General features: G+C 37.3%; 4 protein-coding genes across 4 annotated transcripts; all 4 read left to right on the top strand.

Annotated features, from left to right (window-relative positions):
• The first annotated feature begins 1,224 nt into the window (after positions 1 to 1,224).
• Positions 1,225 to 2,424, top strand: LOC132612274 (SRP-independent targeting protein 1-like). Its single transcript, XM_060326575.1, has one exon. The coding sequence runs from the start codon at positions 1,225 to 1,227 to the stop codon at positions 2,422 to 2,424; it is 1,200 nt and encodes a 399-aa protein (XP_060182558.1).
• LOC132612273 (uncharacterized) lies at positions 2,425 to 3,051 on the top strand. The gene has a single exon (XM_060326574.1). The coding sequence runs from the start codon at positions 2,425 to 2,427 to the stop codon at positions 3,049 to 3,051; it is 627 nt and encodes a 208-aa protein (XP_060182557.1).
• An 8,727-nt stretch (positions 3,052 to 11,778) lies between these two features.
• LOC132612272 (uncharacterized) lies at positions 11,779 to 12,936 on the top strand. The gene has a single exon (XM_060326573.1). The coding sequence runs from the start codon at positions 11,779 to 11,781 to the stop codon at positions 12,934 to 12,936; it is 1,158 nt and encodes a 385-aa protein (XP_060182556.1).
• Positions 12,937 to 13,715: 779 nt separating this feature from the next.
• Positions 13,716 to 14,228, top strand: LOC132612271 (uncharacterized). The gene has a single exon (XM_060326572.1). The coding sequence runs from the start codon at positions 13,716 to 13,718 to the stop codon at positions 14,226 to 14,228; it is 513 nt and encodes a 170-aa protein (XP_060182555.1).
• Positions 14,229 to 22,298: the final 8,070 nt, after the last annotated feature.

Genomic DNA, 22,298 nt, shown 5'->3' with positions numbered 1-22,298 from the left:
TTCTTCATTTTCTTCTCATGTTTTTCGTTGGTCAATGATCAATTAAAACTCTCTTTACTTCTTCACTACTCGTACAGGAAAATGGAACAAATGAAGTCTCTCTTTTCCAGAAGGATAAATCAGTTGAAGAATGAACGAAACTAGATAATTGTTCTAAAATAGAATAAATATACGCACGACAAACCCTAGTGAGAGGACTACAATACGTAGCAGCTGAGTGTGAGCGCCTCACCTGAAATCGCCCCTGTCTATACACCGGCGATGGCCGCGGTTGCGGCGAACAACAAGGAACTCTTAATAGACACTCCGGTGAAACTCAATCCCGTAGCACCTAAAGGAAACTATGCAAACTCTCTATTGGCTAATAGGAAACCGACACCCACAAAGACCATCTTGCAATTCCGACCACCGGAGATTTATAAAGGGAAGCCAGCGGTTTTCTTTACTGAATTTAAAGAAGAGGAGCTCGCTAGCGCTTGCCGATTGACCATCATAGGTAAGTTTTCTCATGGTAGAGCTGGGATTGAAGATATTCGTGCAGATTTTGCTGCTACATTTCATACTCGGGGCAGAGTGACAATCGGTCATTACAACCCTAAGCACATCTTTCTCGACTTCTCGGAAGAGGACGACTTTAATAACATTTATTTTAGAGAAAAGTTGAGCATTTTAGGGTCCCCTATGAGATTGATGCGATGGACAAAGGATTTCGACCCTAACGAAGAAACCTCACTTGCTCCAATCTGGATTCATCTCCCGGGACTTCCTTGGCATTATTACAACTAGAGTGCATTGATGAGAATCACAGCCCCTATCGGTACTCTACTGACGATTGACAAAGCTGCTGATGTTAAGTCTCGACCCAATCTTGCGAAGGTAAAAGTCGAAGTCGATATGGCTAAACCTCTCAGAGACTTTGTATGGATTGGTATCAAGAATGAAGATGGAGTAGAAGGGGCTGGTTTTAAACATATGGTGGAGTATGATTATGTACCTGGTTTTTGCTTTATTTGCAAACATCAGGGACATTCGGATGACCAATGTATGAAGAGGATTTCTAATGCTAATAAATCTGAGGGAAATTCAAAGTCTGCACCAACTGAGCTCAATAAATTAAAGGATGTGAAGTTAAATGCGACACCAGCTGGGAGAACTGAATCGGTTGCAACTACTGCTATTGTGCCTACTGTCTAAGCAGGGGAAAACAGTGGAGTCAAGAAGGATATGGATATGCAGGCTGTTTTAGATAAGAATCTACCAGCAAGAGCTTTGAGAATTAGAAACAAGAACTATCAGAAGAGATTAAAAGCTAACAGGAAAAACAAACAAACTAAATGGATGGTAAAGAAGATGGAGAAAATGGATCCCCAAAAACAGTTACAAGCTGAGAAAGATATGCAGAAGGGAATTCAAAATCAAGTAGTGGCGACAATACTTCCCCATGCCATGAAAAACGACACATACACTGGGCACTCTGGCCAACCACCAGCTGACAGCCCCATCACTGTGAGAAACTCATTTCAGCAGCTTGACGTTGATGACACGGAGAATGAGAATGGTGAAGATCCTGGTGATAGTTCAAATGGAGGAAAGCTTACTAATATGGATGTCCCGGTTGAGAGCCTGTTTCCACAACAAAGCAATCAAGAGGAAAACATTACCATAAGAAATAATGCACAGAACAGTAAGTCGAATCCTTCGACTCCTACAAATCAGAACAAGCAAGATATTAGCATTCCAGTGAAAGCTTATGAAAGATCCACTGGAAAACATAAACATATCTCAATTGACAAGATGGAAAATAGCATAAACAAGAGTAAAGGAAGGGATTCACAATGTGAGAAGCATACAACCAAATCCACAATTTCGGCAGGATTTTCTATGCAATCTCCAGATGCTAAGAAGAAACCTCCTGATACACCTCCTAAGCATGAATTTGTACAGTCAAAATTATCTGAGATGAAAGGAATCAACCTATATGTTGACCTGAATTGCAATGAAGATATTGATGTTATCATTACCAATTCAGAATCTGACCAGGAAAAGAATAAAAAAGACAGTCAACATAACACCCAAGAGGTTTTGGAAGATTCCAGTGAATATGAATCAAGTTTGGGGGATGCAAGGGATGATGATGATGATGATGATGAAGAATTCCAAGAAGAAGAAGATTATGAGGAATGTAATTCAACTAACGAGGATGAGCTTCTGAAGACTTTTGCACCGAGAACAGTCTCGCATGAACAAGACAGTGAAGATGCAATCACCCAACAGGAAAACAAAATCATTATGTCGGGAAATTTATCACCAAGAGGAACAAAAGGAAGCATGATAGACCAGACCAAGAATATGGCAGATCAAGGCCCTGTCACAAGGGCTAAAGTTAAAGCCAATCAAATAGGTGCTATCTCAACAAATGTTTAAATGATTAATACAATCTCGTGGAATATTAGAGGGGTTAAGTCAAGGGGGGCTTTTGAAAGATTAAAGTTCCTATCCAAAATTCATAAAACACATTTTATTGCTGTTCAGGAGCCTTTTGTTCATTCTAGTAAAATCGAGCAATACAAAAGGAGACTTGCTTTTGAAGGATGTTTGGGCAACTGCAATGGGAAAATATGGTTTTTTTGGATTTCTGGTTTCAATGTTACGGTGGTGGTGGATGATGAACAACAAATTACAGTGAAGGTGACCAACAACACAAATGATGAAGTCTTTTATTTCACCTTTGTATATGCAAAATCTAAACATCCTTTAAGAACTTCTCTTTGGGAAAGTCTGAGAAACTGTATCAGCATGATTAATGGTCCTTGGTGCATTAATGGAGATTTCAATGTCATTATGAGCCCGGATGAAAAAAAAGGAGGGAAACCCCACAGAATGGAGAAAAGTTGGGACTTTATAACTTGTATGGATGATTGCGGGATGGTCGATGCTGGCTTCACAGGGCTAAGATTTACATGGTGCAACACAAGGGGAAAACCACACAGAATATGGAAGAGATTGGATAGGGTGTTCTTTAATCATCAGTGTCACGACCCAACCCCGTAGGCCGCGACTAGTGTCCGAGCTGGACACTCGTACGTACCCAATCACCCAAACCAGCATATAAACAAAGTATACAGATGTAGAAGTCGAATGGCGTTATTAACTATTGCAGATAACAGATATAGAACGTGGAAGCCGATAAGGCTGTCACAGAATATTAACCCAAAACATATACACAACCCACAAGTATGTCTACAGACCTCTACGAACAATAACAGAATCATAAGACGGGACAGGGCCCCGTCGTACCCCTGAATAAGCATATACATACACAACAGAAAAGTCTGTACCAAAACGTGGGCTCCGGACAAAGGAGCACTCCAAAACCGCAGGGTAGATGTCCTAAGCGGGCGGATCTCCAAAGCTGGTATCTGTACCTGCGCGGCATGAAACGCAGCCCGCGAAGAAAGGGGGTCAGTACGGAATATGTACTGAGTATGTAAAGCATGAAGTACAATAAACGGAATCATAACCGGAACAGGAGTACAGAAAATGAATCCAATAACCAGAATATCAAAAGTGCTTACTCATGAAACATAGATAATGAATATCAAACATATGCCATATCTGGCCCCATTATGGGACTCGGTGAACAGAACGTGGTCGCCACCCCGTCACTGGCGCCACAACACAGCATAACTCCAGAGTAGGGAATAGCTCCGTAACATATCATATCATATCAGATAGCCATATCACATCATATCACATCATATCATCAGATATCAGAATATATGTACATGGCACAGCATAACTCCAGAACCCATGTACATGTCATACCTGCCCCCTCACATCGAGGCACGACGAACAATGCAGTGGAATACGCATGATAACATATCCTGGCCCAGGCTCAATGAAGGAAGCATTGAGGCATCCACGAGTAGAGTAGTGAGAAACTATATGCATCACAAAACATTTACAAAGACTCAATAGAATAGCCCGAACGATAGGTCATTTAGAAAAGAATCGGACGATAGTTATAGTACGTACCTTTCGGATGTTACGATAGATTATGATAAAACAAAACTTCTGAGATCGTTTGTACATATCAAAACTCATCATGGGACTCAATGGAATAGTTAAAACAACTATCGTTTAGTAGCCGGGACAATAGCCAAAAGTTTACTTTAATACCGTATGGAAAATAAGTCAAATAGAGCAATACAAAAGGGTCTCGGAAATTGTGGGCCCACCTCGGGTCAAGTCGAGGTGGTATGCATAAATTATGAACATCAGACTTTATGGAGTCATCTACAAAAAAATCTTAGGGCAATCCGGTTCTATTTGAGAAAGTTACGAATATTTAAACTATTTTTCTATCAAAACATAAAGTACCTAATTCAATTACATTGAATGAATAAAGGTCAAAATTAGGCTCGGATTTCTAAGAATAGAGTTTCCCCCGAGGCTCGTATCATAACCTATTATGTCTAGGACATGCCAAAAGAAGGAAAGGTAAAGCTTTAAATACCTTACTTGCTCCTTACGCCAATCCATACTCAAGTTTCGCGCTTCACAAAATGTACAATTGGTCATAAATACCAAACATTAACTATAAGCCCTTAGGAGTTGAATCTTAAAGTAACACTTGTCTACAGAAATTCCGGCAGCATCTCCCCTATAAATTCAACGTCCCCGAGAATTTAACTCGGCCAAAACAACAACAACCATACCAACGACAATACCAACAACATCAACAATCAATTTAAAGCGCATTCTAACATATGATGTAATCTTATTCTCTACATAATACAACAACTTCTACTCCAACTTCACACTTTCAAACCAATATCTACGTTTTCATATTCATTTACTAATTCAAGATCATTCAAATACAATCCGAAAGCATTTCATATCATTCTACCAAATATACAAAAATTCCACCGAAACCATAATTCACCCGAAACCTCCAACCTTCGACATAAATATTCACAACATATTTTTATCTTTCAATTTCATTAACAACAATCACCATTTGCACCCTAACAATTCCATTTCCATAATTATATAAATTTGCAATAAAATCACAAAACTTCCTACAACAACTTAACAGTCAATTTCCATGCCAATTTGGACTAGTATTCTTCCATATACACCACAAGGCCACAACAACACAATTAACATAGTAAATAAAATTGGTTCATCCTTCTCCATCAATCAACAACACACGGCCACACACATACATACTCATGACACACTAATTTCATACTTTTATTCATTTTCACATGCTACAACATATATATACGTTTTTTTTTCCATAACACAAAAGAATAAATTTTTTACCTTTTCTTCAAATTCTCCACTTGCCACCAAAGTGATTTTCTTGCTAAAATAATTATACCATGTTGAAGAGGGTCTTGAGCTTAGTAGGAATACAAGAAAATTACAATTTTTGGACTCAAAATTGATGGGCTAAAATTTTCCTCTTCTCCTCTCTTGTTGGCCGAATCTCTCCTTCTTCTTGCTCTTCACTTTGTTTTTCTTGAAAGTTCTAGGTGTTGTATGATAATATATAGCCCCTTTTTATTTATTTATCACATGGACTTATTGAACATGGGCTTGGGCCATCTTATTGACCATGGCCGGCCACCTCTCATTTTGGGCCTTTTGTTTTTTTTTTTCTAGCCCAATTAATTATGGGTCCTATTTTGTAATCCCCGAAACTAATTTCCGAAATTCCCAATTTTACCCTTAACCTTCCTCAATATTTCTGTATCAATATTTTCATGGACAACTTATATATTAAATTAGATCAAATATGGCCTTTCCTCTTACTAGTCACAATTATTTCAAATTTTTTCAAGTACGCAAAATACGGGATATAACATCCTCCCCCCCCCCCCCCCCCCCCCTTAAAACATTCGTCCTCGAATGTTGGGTTGGCCTCATAGGGTATTACAAAGCCTTGGGGAGGTTTCCGTTATAACTGTCGCACACAATCATTCAGCACATCCATTTTAGAAGCATATTGTTGGCCACAATAGTTTAACCAAAACCATGTCGTTGGTATATAACTTTCTCACATGACCATCCGTTGTAGACACATATTCAATATTTTCATTTTCCTTCGATCGAGCCATTAGTATCCTTGATCGTTTCTTAGGGAGTAGCTCTCTTCTCTTATTGCTTATAGAATTAGCCCTAAGGTTCGTAAAGTATTCTTTATATACGCGGATCGGTCCCATTCTTAAATCACCCTTTCTCCTTTCAAGCATCCACCCTTGATATCCTATTACTCAAGGTCTTTACCAATAATCCTCAGCACTACTTTAATTATCGTCTTAGCTCCTATCCGTCTATTGTCGGTTTCCGAATTTCGCCAAGCGATTTCAGCACGAGATCTCGTTGGAAATTTACGTGTTCACAACCAGCATATCAGTCGATTCCATCTTACCCTCGCATTTCTCTTATCCGCTTCCCCCTTTAGGGTGTTCCCATAGCATTACCTATTTATATTCTATTCTATGTCTCCATTTAAATTCTTTAACTCATATAATTCTTTTCCAATCTATCTCGTACGCTGTACCATATCCACGTCCTCCTTTATCTCACCTATAACTTAGATTATCTCTGTATGAAGTCTTTACACAATCACGAGGCGACAAGAACTCTCAATATCTCATACAACATCTAACCTGATGGTTCGTGCTCGAGTAATGTCATTGTGGTAGTAATATGTTCAAACCATATTCCATTAATTCCCGTCTATAGGTGGTTAGTGCCTATAATCGTCTCAAATCCTCCATCTAGTAACTTTTATTTTTTTGACAATAAATGTTTCCAAGCTTTCTTATAACACCATCTTCCTCCTAATGGATACCGTCTGTTCTTTCTGATACTTACAACATATCAGTTGTTTCGTAAATTCCCAATCCTTGCCTCTTAAGGATTTCATTACTCCCGAGGTGAGGTCATATATACGCAGTATGTAGGGTTCCTTTATGTCTCATGCTCTTTCACTCTTCTCGTATACTCATTGCTAACTTCAAATCTCACTCGAATTCATACTAACTTTGTTTTAGTAGAGGTCTTGTCTTATGGCCTTTTGTCGTGGTACACCTTCGGTCCATAACTATATATATATTTCCCTTTTAGCCTATACTCATAGTCAATTAGCTCCACCTATATTGGGTGCTACATTTGGTATTCTTTCCCTTTCTCTCGTCTAGGTCTATTTTCTTCCTTCCACGAATTCCATTTCCAACTAGTTGATCGCAATTTAATAAGCTGTTATTAGGGAACATTCTTCAACCACCATCAGAAGGAACTAGAATCTGACAAGCGCCACAAGACATCCTAGTGCTTGATTCGCATGGTTTACCTTCAGATTTATTCTTAAGCCATGAACGAACCATTTAGGTTGCAACTACTGGTTGTATACTTTGCACTCCTTCAATATGGTAACACTCGATCACCGGACGTTATTACCCATCAATATAAGCCTCCTTCTACAGCACAATGTGGTTGGAACGTACTTTAGCCCGCTTAAATGACTTGCTAATTCGCTGCTCATATACGCTTCTTCAAGCAAGATTTCCCCAAATAAAAATGTTGCCTCTTAGGGATGATGTGGGAAGTGTCTCTTAAAGCTTTGGTTCAACATAGCCTATTACTCTTTCCTCTCCTGTTCTTATCGTTATTTCCCATCAACATATAACCTTCATTCCCCACTTTCCCTACCGAACTTAATAAGTCCTTTTTGTTCATTCTATAGTTCGCTTACAAACTTGTTCTTCAAATTTTTACGCAAATGATTTCATGCTTCACCTGTCGGCTCTTTAAGGCTTTGCTTAATTATATCTCTTACTTGTCACCTTTCTGACATTCTGATTTCCTTGCCTTCCGTTTACTCACTCACTTCCCTTTCCAAATATTGTTGTGTTGAAATTTTTCTTCCGACCTTAACTTGTAGTGAAATCGGCGTTCGTTTGTTTCATAACATCTGTACCCTACCTTTCGCTTTATCCCTTGAATTCCGTTCAGTTAACGTTTTTCCGTCTATCGCAACATTAGTTGTTGGAACTCACTTCTCGATCAATACAGTCACCGGTGGAAGGTCATACACACACATATACATTTACTACCGTTTCGCTTACAAACATTTCCAACCGCTATTTAAATTTACTCTGATTCCCGAGCTGTATTGCGTTTTCTTCCTTTTTACCAATCTAATCTGCCTCAACCTACGCGATCTCTATAAGTGTTCCTAACCACTCCGCACACTCTAATTTCCTTTAGGTTAACCCAAATTCTCACTTGTCTCTTATACCTACACTTGTGAAAATTTTAGTTTACTTCCCAGGGGTCATCCATCCAAGAATTGCTTTGGCCCTAACACGCTTAACCTTGGAACTTTAATACATTCGGATGCGTTAACGCTAGTATAATTGTGTCGACTGCCTCACACGACCTTTATCACATAATTTAAGGCAAGTCGGGGTTCTAACGGCTTCCAAAGCGTTTCTCATAGCGGGTCTCACCCCGATCTAGAGAGGATCTTTTTACTTTCCTGGCCATACAATTACCATATTGCCCTTCTGAATCCTCAACATTCACTTCCATCTGTACACAGGATTATCTTTTATCCAGGGTTTTCTAGATTCACTCTGGTGGCGGAGATATCCCAGTCGCCATTAGTCCTAACTACTGGGTCTTTGGCCCTTTTTAAATTTCCGTTTGCCGTCATTAAATAGTACTCTACAAAAGTTACACATACATAGAAAATGCCAGGAAACTCATGTACCTGTAACCGATTGGTCTCGGGTCTAATCCGGGGAGCTGCCATGTGAAATGTGTTCCTCCTCATCGTCTGTCTGCCATCCGCTCGTCTGACTCTCATCATTACCCACATCCGAATCGGAGGAATATAGATAACCAGGCGATTCCTAGTTTACTGACGGCCAGGATAAGGGACTGGAGTAGTCCGTAACACTTACCGGGGAGGCCTATCTAACATAATGCTCCACCACAGGAGCAGCTGGCACGTCCCCAGAAATCTCCTCCTCCGGTGTCCCAGAAGAATGCTCTGATGGATCTGTATCATAACAATCCTCCTCCCTAGAGGTAAGAAACTCTGGAGGAATCGTCGCCGGATCCTCCGAGGGGTCTGTATCATAGCTGCCCTCCGTGGGATCCTCTGCTCTAGGGGTCAGAAACTCTGGAGGAATTGTTGCTGGGTCCTCCGACGGATCAGTTTCAATCGAATAGCTGAGGCTCCTCTTACTCGACTCTGGAGATACTCTAGGGGCCTTCTTAGCACACCCACTATCCGAAGCTGCCCTTTTCATCTTTTCTCAATCTACGATCACCTGCACGAAGAAGATCAGAAACAATTTCCCAAAATGTTGACGCTATTACTCTTTTGGAGCCTTGCTGAAGACACAGCAATTCGTGCCATCCTAATATTGCAGCTCTATCGCACGATCTAAGATCGAAAGAAGGGTAACATCCTAAATGTCCTGTAGCCTCCTGTTTATAGATGTGGTGCACGACACACCGATAAACAGGATTCTACTAGACACGGTATGTAGACACTCCCAGGACGAACCGCTCTGATACCACTTTTGTCACGACCCAACCCCGTAGGCCGCGACTAGTGTCCGAGCTGGACACTCGTACGTACCCAATCACCCAAACCAGCATATAAAAAAAGTATACAGATGTAGAAGTCGAATGGCGTTATTAACTATTGCAGATAACAGATATAGCACGTGGAAGCCGATAAGACTGTCACAGAATATTAACCCAAAACATATACACAACCCACAAGTATGTCTACAGACCTCTACGAACAATAACAGAATCATAAGACGGGATAGGGCCCCGTCGTACCCCTGAATAAGCATATACATACACAACAGAAAAGTCTGTACCAAAACGTGGGCTCCGGACAAAGGAGCACTCCAAAACCGCAGGGTAGATGTCCTAAGCGGGCGGATCTCCAAAGCTGGTATCTGTACCTGCGCGGCATGAAACGCAGCCCGCGAAGAAAGGGGGTCAGTACGGAATATGTACTGAGTATGTAAAGCATGAAGTACAATAAACGGAATCATAACCGGAACAGGAGTACAGAAAATGAATGCAATAACCAGAATATCAAAAGTGCTTACTCATAAAACATAGATAATGAATATCAAACATATGCAATATCCGGCCCCATTATGGGACTCGGTGAACAGAACGTGGTCGCCACCCCGTCACTGGCGCCACAACACAGCATAACTCCAGAGTAGGGAATAGCTCCGTAACATATCATATCATATCAGATAGCCATATCACATCATATCACATCATATCATCAGATATCATAATATATGTACATGGCACAGCATAACTCCAGAACCCATGTACATGTCATACCTGCCCCCTCACATCGAGGCACGGCGAACAATGCAGTGGAATACGCATGATAACATATCCTGGCCCAGGCTCAGTGAAGGAAGCATTGAGGCATCCACGAGTAGAGTAGTGAGAAACTATATGCATCACAAAACATTTACAAAGACTCGATAAAATAGCCCGAACGATAGGTCATTTAGAAAAGAATCGGACGATAGTTATAGTACGTACCTTTCGGATGTTACGATAGATTATGTTAAAACAAAACTTCTGAGATCGTTTGTACATATCAAAACTCATCATGGGACTCAATGGAATAGTTAAAACAACTATCGTTTAGTAGCCGGGACAATAGCCAAAAGTTTACTTTAATACCGTATGGAAAATAAGTCAAATAGAGCAATACAAAAGGGTCTCGGAAATTGTGGGCCCACCTCGGGTCAAGTCGAGGTGGTATGCATAAATTATGAACATCAGACTTTATGGAGTCATCTACAAAAAAATCTTAGGGCAATCCGGTTCTATTTGAGAAAGTTACGAATATTTAAACTATTTTTCTATCAAAACATAAAGTACCTAATTCAATTACATTGAATGAATAAAGGTCAAAATTAGGCTCAGATTTCTAAGAATAGAGTTTCCCCCGAGGCTCGTATCATAACCTATTATGTCTAGGACATGCCAAAAGAAGGAAAGGTAAAGCTTTAAATACCTTACTTGCTCCTTACGCCAATCCATACTCAAGTTCCGCGCTTCACAAAATGTACAATTGGTCATAAATACCAAACATTAACTATAAGCCCTTAGGAGTTGAATCTTAAAGTAACACTTGTCTACAGAAATTCCGGCAGCATCTCCCCTATAAATTCAACGTCCCCGAGAATTTAACTCGGCCAAAACAATAACAACCATACCAACGACAATACCAACAACATCAACAATCAATTTAAAGCGCATTCTAACATATGATGTAATCTTCTTCTCTACATAATACAACAACTTCTACTCCAAAGGGAATTTTTAATGAGGTGGAAAGGCACTTGGCTAGATTTTTTTGGGGTGCTATTGAAGGTAAACAAAAACATCACTGGAGTGCATGGGAAAAGATGACTTATCCCAAAGAAGAAGGAGGTTTGGGGCTCAGAAGAATTCAAGATGTCAGTGAAAGTTTAAATATGAAGCGATGGTGGAAATTTAGGACCACAGACTCTCTATGGTCAAAGTTTCTTAAAGTAAAATATTGTAGATTCACCTCCCCTATTGCTAAACCAATCATGCCTACTCAATCCCTGATTTGGAAAAAAATGCTCAGAAGTAGGGATTTAATGGAGGAGGAATATTGTATGGAAAATAAATGGTGGGGACAGCAATCTTTGGTGGGACAACTGGTCTAACATGGGGGCAGTAGCTCAGCTTATTAACATTCAAGATCCTCCTATGAATTCTAGAGTTTCTGAGGTTATTCACAACGGGGCTTGGCACATCGAGATGATGCAATTTCCCGAATTCTTAGCTGAACAAATTCTTTCTGTTGATATAGGGGATCAGAACTCTAAAGATTATGCTATTTGGACCCCTAATAGCAACGGGATTTTCTCAACGGCTAGTGCTTGGAGTTTAGCAAGACAAAGAAAAGAGAAGTCCCCTTTGTTGAAGAAAATATGGAACAATTACATACCATTCAAAATGTCTTTTTTGATGTGGAAGTTGCTGAAGAACAAACTACCTTTTGATGATATACTTTACAAGTTTAAACAAAACTTGGCTTCTAAATGCTTCTGTTGCAGAACCCCGCGGAGTGAGACAATTCAACATTCGTTTATGGATGGTGATATTGTTGTTTCAATATGGAAATATTTTGGCAGTCCTTTGGGTATCAGCTGGGAAGACACTCAGATCAGAAATTTTCTTAAGAAATGGTGGAGTCTCAAGCCAAAGAATTCAATTCACCAAATTTTGCTACAAACCACTCCCATGGTGGTTTGTTGGGAAATTTGGAAAGCCAGATGTGCTGAGAGGTATGGCAACACTACAGTGTCTTTGAATAGGATTAAGTACCACATTTTCTCTCATTTAAAATGGATACTTTTTAAAGTGAAGAAAGACAAGAACTGGGGGACTGATTGGTTTTTCATCTGTGATCAAATTATAAATTTGGTCCCAAAAATAGAATGCATAATGGTGAAGTGGGAAAAATCGAAAGGTCATGGGTTTAAGCTCAATACTGATGGCAGCAAGATGGGGAATGGTCAAGCGGGGGCTGGAGGGATTTGCAGAGATGTTGATGGAAATATTATCATGGCTTTTCCTTCTCGATTGGGGAATGAAAGTAGCAACACTGCAGAAGCAAAGGCTGCACTACAAGGACTAAAGTGGTGTTCACAAAATGGTATTCATAACTTGATCTTGGAAGGCGACTCGCAGTTGATTATTAACATGCTAACAGGCGTATCTATTCCCCCGTGGCACTTGAAAGAAATCATCATCGAAGCCCAAGGCCTTGCTCAAAAGATCAACTGTCGTTTCCAACATTGTTATAGGGAGACAAATTAGGTAGCAGATGCTTTGGCTAAGTGGAGTATCAACCATCAAGATCACAATTTTTTCACCATCGAGGAATTACCACATACTGCTAGAGGACCATACAGAATGGATCAACTTCAAGTACCCTCGCTAAGACACAAACACAGGAAGCATAATTTTTGGTGAAGCTTAAACTTGTTGAAGCCTAGTAAATAACTAACTGCTGTAGGCTAGATATATTGAAACCTGTATAGTAGGTTATTTTGTGCAGTTTAAATTGGAGGCAGGGTTTTTCAAATCCACCTCGTGTACTGAATTGGTTCTTCTTGTGGAGATTAATGCAAATACCCAGAGAGTACTGGGAAATTGATTCAAAAAAAAAAAACTAGATAATTGTTCTAGAATGACTCGAACACATTCTCTCGATCTCTCGTGTTGAAATGATTTTTCTTGCCAATGACACCGAAATATCTTGCTAATGGTGGCTATGAGGCCCGAATTTATATATATAAAACATTTTTAGAATGGCCATACTTTACAATTTTTAGATCTTGGATATGTTCGCTCTTGTGTTGATTTGATTTTTCATTGGTAATCATGTTTCTTAATGATGACCATGAGACTCGGATTCAAGACATTTGCTTACTCTGATATCAAGTTAATAAATTTTGTCCCGTAACAAAGGTTTTAAATTTTTATAGATGAGATACATTTTCTTAATTTATTTTTGGATTAGGAATCCAACCCTATACTTCTATGTTGAACAAACACACAACATTTGGGATATTGATCCTAAACATGCATTTTCGATGGTGCAAAAGATGTTTAAGGTGAAAAAATACATAGAGCAGGCTGGTTTATATGAAGATGATCTAATGAGTATGCTAAAGTTCTCTGTCAAGAAGATGTATTTGTTGATGAGAGGTGTATTTACGAAGGTGCCTTGGAGAAGAATGGTATGCAACAATTATGGTGCACCAAAATGGATCTTCATTTTGAGATTGGCAGCACATGAGAGACTTTACACAAGAGACAGGTTGGTGAAATGGGGAGTGACAAAAAATCCTGACTGTCCACTTTGCCAGAATGGTTTGGAAACTATAGCGCACCTATTCTTTCAGTGCACATACTCAGCAACAGTTTGGAGGGAACTACTAAAGTGGCAAGGGATTCAGAGATTACCCATGGAATGGACTCAGGAACTAAAATGGGCAAATGAACATGCAAAGGGAAGGAACAACAAAGCAGAAGTATATAGAATGGTGATGGCTGCAAGTGTCTACCATATATGGATTGAGAGGAATAATATGATCTTTCAATAGAAGACAAAGGCTCCAGCTGTACTAATCAGGCAAGTCATTCAGGAAGTATTTTACAGAGGACATCTTAAGGCAAGACTAGCATATAGACTGGAACAATTGAATTTCTATCCATAGACTAATGCTTGTTATGTATTGATCATAGGCTAGATTTTGGTGGTAATCTGAGTAGACTTGGTAGTTAAGAGTTGTTCTACTGACTGGGGCTGTCTAATTCAGGTTTTTTTTCCCTGTACTAAAACGTTTACTTGGTTAATAAAAACCTTTTTTATTGCCCAAAAAAAAAAACACAACATTTGGTTTGTACTTTAATTGCTTATATATAGCTACTACTTGTTATTCAACAAATAAATAAAGGTGCAAAGGCATTCACCTTTATTTTTTTATTTAGATTTCTATTGAATACGTACAATATGCTTTGTGTGTGGCAAGTGTAAACAAGGAATATATCATTTTCAGTCACAGAAACATGTATATATAATGTTGATAAAAGAATTTTTTTTTTTTCGAAACATTCAAAAATTAAATATTGAGCGCTCTCTCTTTTTTCTTCTATTCTAATGGTATGTCTAAAATTAATAAATGACTAAATATTTGCATGATAGCCTTTCAAGATTTGGAGTGATAAGGTGAATAAGAATCTACAATATGTCATCTTAATTTGTCCCATATGTTTCGATAATTTGGATAAATAGCTACCCTATATATAACTATCAAATCATATTTTTATTTTACATTCATTTATTATAATTAGTGTCAGATAAATTTACCCAAAATAGTGTCCAATTATTCGGTTCCAGTATTCAACTTAGATCAACATTAAATATTGTATATTTTAATAAATTATTTTTTAAATAAAAACAAAAGTATTACGCACATTTCAGCGTTGGAGTAGTCAAGTGGACTTAATGTTTTCCTTTTTAAAAGGCTTAGGTCTAAAGTTGAATCATGAATGTGAACAAACCATGTGAACATGTACATGATGAAACAAAAAAGGTGTCGGTACACTTTTTTTTCACATAATAGGGGGCAATAAAATTAAGTTTTAATTTATGTGTAACAATCAATAATATCGAAAATAAAACATCATCACAGAAAATATTGGACGTAATTTCCTCCATTTACTACGTTATTATCTTTTTTTGTAACGTAGATAATATTATCAACAAAGACTAGCTACTACATAAGAGCTTGTTTGGATGAGCTTATAGCTTTTGACTTATAAGCCAAAAGTTATTAGTTAGGTATTTTAACTTATGACTTTTGACTTATTTTTGTTATTTCGGCTTAAGAAACAAATGTTTAAAAATACTTTTTTACGTTATCCAAACACTTCAAAAGTGTTTAAAAGCTATTTTGGCTTAAAAGCATCTAAATAATCGTTCTAAGAAACATTCTCATTATAGTTACAAATAAGAATATTGGTGCAGATGTATTCGGATGGGCATATGCTCGGTATCTTCAACTCGAATTATATATGTCTTTATACATAGATCTACATGCCCACACATACGTTATATAAGAATATACACACCACATGCACTCACAAACGCTAAAACAGAATCCGTTGTTGCAGAGAAGACTGCATTCATTGGCTTAAAATCTTGACTCGCCTCCACATTAAATAGATCTGTAGCTTTGAATCCTGGACTTTGTTGATGTGTTTACTATTAGGACGGTGGGGTGATTTTAGATTTTGAGGCGTGTAGAACACTATCTTTAACGTATTTTTTTCCCTCACTATGAACCATTGTTGTTGGAATTGACAGTAGCCCTTACATGATACAACGAAGCCTAAATATGCAAACAAAAATTCCTAAAGATTTTACTTCATAATTAACTTCTCTTAAGAACGAAGGAATTTATTGAGATCAGAGGAAAGAAATATTGATTCGAAAATTTACACATATTTATTATGACAAGGAGAGGAATTTAATTGTTACACCTCGTGGATTTTCGCGTTGTTGTAAGCAAACTAACGTGAGTTTGGAGAGGCCATGATACCCCTATAAGGTCAAGGAATACTTTTAATAAGTGTTAGACAAGTATTTAAAGGTTTCGCGATCAAGCGAATCGAAGAAAATTAGGTTCGTTGAAAAATTTGGAAAAACTTGGCAAAATTTTTGACGAAAAATTTGGTCCAAATTATCAGGGGCATATCTCCTAGAATATGAAGAGTTACGGAATCCATAACCTATGTAAATTAAAGTTCAGCGAGTCTTCTTTCCAATGCAACTGACAGATCTCATTTCTGTGAAGTATGGAGGAAATTACGGCACATACAATAAATACGTCCCGTAATTTTTGGGCGTATTTTGCCAAAAATATCCAGAACTTAAATTTTTGCCCCCCAAAGTACGTGACACTGTTCATCACGTACTTCAAAGTATGTGATGAACAGTAACACATACTATTCCCGAGATTTCCGGAAATTGAGGCGGTGGAATTTTTTTTCCCAACTTTTAAATACTCATTTCCACGACTTGGGCCTCATTTTTCACCCAAAATCAAACCCTAATTTCTCTCTAAGCTCCCCTTAACACCCATAAACACACCAAATCATTCCAAATCAAATCAAGAGAAGATCAACCTTGAAAACCTAGTTTAATTTATGGAAGTTGGGTGTTCTTGCTTTCACTTGGAGTTGTGGGGATTAAGTATTGGAGCAAGTTGTGTGAGTTGAAATTCTTCAAATACAAGGTATGTTCTTCATCTCATCTCTTATGTTAAGTGGATGTGAAGGTTTAGCAAGTCTAAAAAAATGGAAAGAGTTATGGGAAAAAGTTCAAATATGAATATTGATGATATTTTGAGTGTAAATTAACTTGAGCTATAATTGTTAGCATATTATGAGTATAATCTTGTTATGAAGGGTGGTAACGATGTTGAGAAAGTGTTGTATACAAGAGTACAAGGGGTTGTATTGAATTTGTTGTTATGGATTGTTTATGGAAAAAAGTTTTGGGATGGAAGTGAGGATAATTTGAATATAATCTTTTGATTATGAAATTGTTGATATTGTGATCTTGAGAGTTGTTTATCATATGGAGGAAGTCATTGGAACAAAGGAAATGCTGCCCAATTATCGTTAGCTCATTTATTAATTTAGTTTGACTATATGAGCATTTCAGTGACTTACTTTTAGCGCGAATCATCTTGAATGTAGAATCGTGAGCTTGGAGGGGAAGCGGTTAGTCGATAAAGTTAAAGAGACGCAAAGGTATGTAAGGCTAGTCCCCCTTTCTTTCAAAAGGCATGACTCGTTTATTACTATCTCTATTTACGATTTCCATGACTTTCCTTCATTCCAAAAGTTACAAGTCTATGATTATTAAGAGTCTTCTTATGAGCCAGAGATGGGATATGTTCTATGATAATGATGATGATTCCATAGTTGTTAAACTATATACGACACTCATAATGCTCCTAAGTCCAGAAACACTAGAGGTTCACAATTTCCATGATTCTTGCGATATAATCGATAATGATCCTTATGATGGTAATTCTTACGTTATGACTCCACACATGATTTTCATATTGCCCTTACTCCTAAAATGTTAGATTTCCATGACTCTTAAGGCCCTCATGATGAAGTTGATGAGTGTTCTTCATGACAATGATTACGATGATAATTCCCCTCCTAGAGATACCCAGAGCCTAAAGTTTTAAATGTCCTCGTGAGATGACTGAGCTTACTATATAAGTTTTGACTATATTCATGATAGTTGGCCCCGGCTTATACTATTGTTTCTTCGAAAGTGAGACTTGATAGTGATGATGATCATGATAGTGATAATTAAGTGAGATAGATTAACGATGATGAACATGATGATGATTTCAATTCTAGAAAGGCCCAAGGTTTAAAGTTCTTAACGTTCTCATGATATCATTGAGCTTGCCACAAGATAGTATTAATTGTTATTGATTTCATCTTATGTGATTGTTCCTTCAAGGTGATATAGAGGTGTAATCCCCGTATTGCGAATTCATCTAAGATGTCTAAAATATCCTACTCCTAAAAAAAACTAGAATTTATGACTTCCAAGACTCTTAAGATAATGGTGATAAAATACTTCCGTAGTGATGGAAATGATGATGATGATGATGATGTGATATACCGAGCCTTGTTATGGCCGGGTACGGATACTATCGAGCCAATATGGCCAAATACGGATACTGTCGAGCCAATATGGCCGAATGCGGATACTGTCAAGCCAATATGGCCGAATACGAATACTGTCGAGCCACCATGTGGCCGAATATGGATAATGTCTAATGTGTAAGAGTGGATACGGTATCGTTACATGTAGATGCATGTGCATTCCACGATTCCTGAGGAAGGTAAAGTAAGTATGACGAACACCTCAAAAGGTATACTTGGGCTTTTATTTCATGTTACCCTTCACTTTTTCTTTGGACGCTGTGTTCATGCCCACAGGTAGACAGGGAGGTGATCCAGATTCGTAGGAGCTATCAGCAAACTTTGAGAGCACTCCATTGTTCCGGAGGTGCCATTGATTATTATTTTGTGTATATATGTATATATCTTGGGCACGACGGGGTCCTGTCCCATCCTTATGTCTAGTACTCTAGTATAGGCTCATAGAAACGTATGTGTGGGTGTATGGTCTCACGATTTCCCATTTGTATATATGTAGGTATTATTTTGATAGCCAAAAGGCTTATGTATATAAAGGTAATTATGTTTCAAGTGAAAAACGGTTTCCCTATGAATAGAAGCATGAGATTAATGAATGAACGCAGGATGAGTATGATGAATAGTAGAATGAGCGGTGCTCGGTGGTTAGCCCCGGGTATCCGTCGTGGCCCCTAGTCGGGTCGTGACATTAATTCTTTGAATAGAACATGTTTACATAAACAACTGCATATTTCCATTGAATGACACCTTTATAGACAAACTGCGTTTGTTAAAAAATATTTTATATTGTTGGTGCATATATATTAAACTCATAATATAAATGGTATATATATATAAATTAGGGTTGCATACTTCTTCAACATAAAATGTTACCATAAAATATAGAATATGATCAACTAACAAACATGTTTTTTTACAGTGAAGGAGAGGTGTTGATTCTAGACTGTTCTCTCCGAATCAAGACATGAGAAGAAAGAAAAAGAAGAGAAATAAAGTCCAATGTTTATTAAGATAGTCAATTAATATGGCATGGTTATATATATGTTACCCTTTGTTTGCTAAAAAATTGAGGTTGTCTTTGACAACTATATAATATGAGAATACAAATTGAATTTATTAATATCCTGGCCTACCTGTCTTGAATTATAGCTGCTCATGGTCTTCCATTCCTAAATACATACGCACATACTCGCGTTCTACTCTAAATTGTAATTGAAGTCATACATATACATGCTCAAGTATATTTTGCTGCCTAACACATTCCAAGACTTCAAAAGTGATAAATAATAAATGATTTTTTTATAATCATTTGGTGTCGAATACCAATTGGATCGACTAAATCAAATTTGTCGCATCGGTCCATTAAAGTAGAGGCGAATGTAGCCCTTAAGTTACCGTTCATCCGAACTCAATAATATTGCCTCAAAAGAACTTTAATTAAGTGATTAGAAGCTTATTGGATTGTTAGGGGCGACTCAACCGTATCGGGGTCTAAAGTCAAATTGTAACGAGGGGTCTTAACTTGAATATATATATATATATATATGTTTGAAATTTTTCTAGTTTTTTGAGACCCCAAACTTACTAATATTTTTTTATAATCAATATCTTCTAATAATTCTTTTTCAATTGACAATATAACCAATCAGTTCAATCTTTCTTGAGACATTGTTAATCTTAGATAAGACTATCAATTTCAATTTTAAAAAACTTCTTTTGACCGAGACAATTGTAACAGGAGCTGTCAATATTATTCTATAAGCAATATATAGCTTTAAGCCTATGGAGAAAGAAGATTGAAGAGTTGAGTTAGAGATTCAAGAATAAAAAATCAAAGGGAACTTCTTTGTTTGATAAGTGATGAGTATTGAGGAAAAGTTAAAAAAAGTTTAGAAAAAAGTTAAAAAGGTAAATATAAAGTAGAATAATTTATGAGAGAATAGATGTATGAGCTATATTCTTGGCATGAAATCAAGTGATCCATAAAAAGTTGCTTTTATGGAGTAATACTTTTCATTTTTTCTCACATCAAACTCTTCTTATTCTGTCCCAATCCCAAACGGTCAGATCTCTCTTCCCTTTGTTATGCTACAATTTTTTTCTAAACTACTAAATATTAAAAAAATAAAAAATAGTAGTACATATATATATATATATATATATATATGTCAATAACAACCCTTGTTGACAAATCATATATACTATTGTATATTCATGATTCCATGAGAAAAACATCTCAATCAAACTCTAGCCACTATTTTATCATAGAAAATATATGAGCTTAAAGTAGGAAAGGGACTTCGAATTAGGTACTTGGCTTGATGGCTAATTAGAAAGTTACATAGAATAGTATTTGGTAAAGATATTTTACACATTATAAAATTGTTTCTCGTATGATTATTAAAAAATAAAAAATAAAAAATAAAAAAAATCTAGTTATTCTTATCAAGTAGATGGTACATATCGAGTAAATTTTTGTGTAACATATTAATTACAAAAAGAAATTGGATAAACGAATGAATGAGTGAATAAATATATAAATACTATTCCAAATATACCCCATGCATAAACTGAAATAGAAGATTGATAGTACTATATAAAAAGACCAAGATAATCTTAAAATACGTTAGGATTATTCTTAGTCGTTCCTTGTACAATATGGATTATCGATATTCTATGTAATTCAAAGTGGCTGTATTAATTAAAGTATGACTGCCAGTTATAAAGTGGAGGTTCTTAAATTACAAGAGAAGTGATCTCCATATTATAAACGCAGGATTAAAGCCAATGATGATCTATAAGCATAAAGGCAAAAAGCAAATGAAAGTTGAAGGACAGACTGATGAATTAATTATTTATATTTAGTTAGTAAATTTCTTAATACATATAGGTCTGAGTCAATTTTACTGTGTTCGGATAAATTATATCTTACCCTTTACAATCCACCACTCGATGTTCGTTTTTTTTTTTTTTTTTTTTACACTCTTAACACTTTTCATTTTATGTAGAACTAGTTTTATTACTTCGTCCCAAAATTAAAGAATGACACTTTTATTTATTTAACAATAATTTAACTTTGAAGTTTTTATTTTATCCACAGAGACATGCTTTTTTAGTCACGCAAATCTTATGATATATTTAACGACAAGAGAAAAGAAAAACAATTGGAGATTTGATTACAATTGTTCGAGATTCACGTTAGCATACTCAATATCGCACTGATCAATTACAAGGGAATCTAGATTAAATAAAAAGGGATTTTGGGATTAGTCACATGAAGTAATACAAAGAAGAAGGGGCTTCACTTTACTTTCTTTCTTGTTTTATATTAGTATTTTCATTTGTAATATCATCACATAGTAAGGCTTTCAGTAGCGCCCTTAGAATCTAAGTCTTTTGAAGCGCCAGTAGTTGTAGTTGTGGCCACACCAACCCTTTCGTTCTTATCGCTCCGGATTCCGCTTCAGAGGTTAATCAATAGGGAAATCCGCATTTTTTTGATCTTCCTCTAAAAAATGCTTTTTCATGGGCATCTTCTATTCAAAAGGATCTTGCATTTCTATTTTGTTTACCGAATCACATGAAATTTTACCCAACTCCATATCTGGAATGTATGAAATACGTATGAACGGAGGAAGAAAGAGAATTTTCTACCGAATTGGTTGAGGAAAAGGAACCCCCAGCGACCAAGCACTCCCGCCCCCAAAAGCGGAGACCGAAGAACCGCCAGGTTGTCGAGGACACGTCTGAAGAGGAGGCGGGCGCCCTCTAAGTTGACCACCCTACCCACTAATGGACTATGAGGGGGGGGGGGGGGGGAAGGCGAACGGGAACCGACCGAAAACCCGAACCGCTTGACTGACCCCTTCATAGTCCATTCATGTTGGTTGGGGATGGCTGGAACCAATCAGAAG

This window comes from Lycium barbarum, chromosome 9 (genome assembly GCF_019175385.1).
Source record: "Lycium barbarum isolate Lr01 chromosome 9, ASM1917538v2, whole genome shotgun sequence".
In the NCBI taxonomy this organism is placed as follows: domain Eukaryota; kingdom Viridiplantae; phylum Streptophyta; class Magnoliopsida; order Solanales; family Solanaceae; genus Lycium; species Lycium barbarum.
Note: the sequence above shows the minus strand (reverse complement) of the source record. Positions and strands in the feature narration are given on the sequence as shown.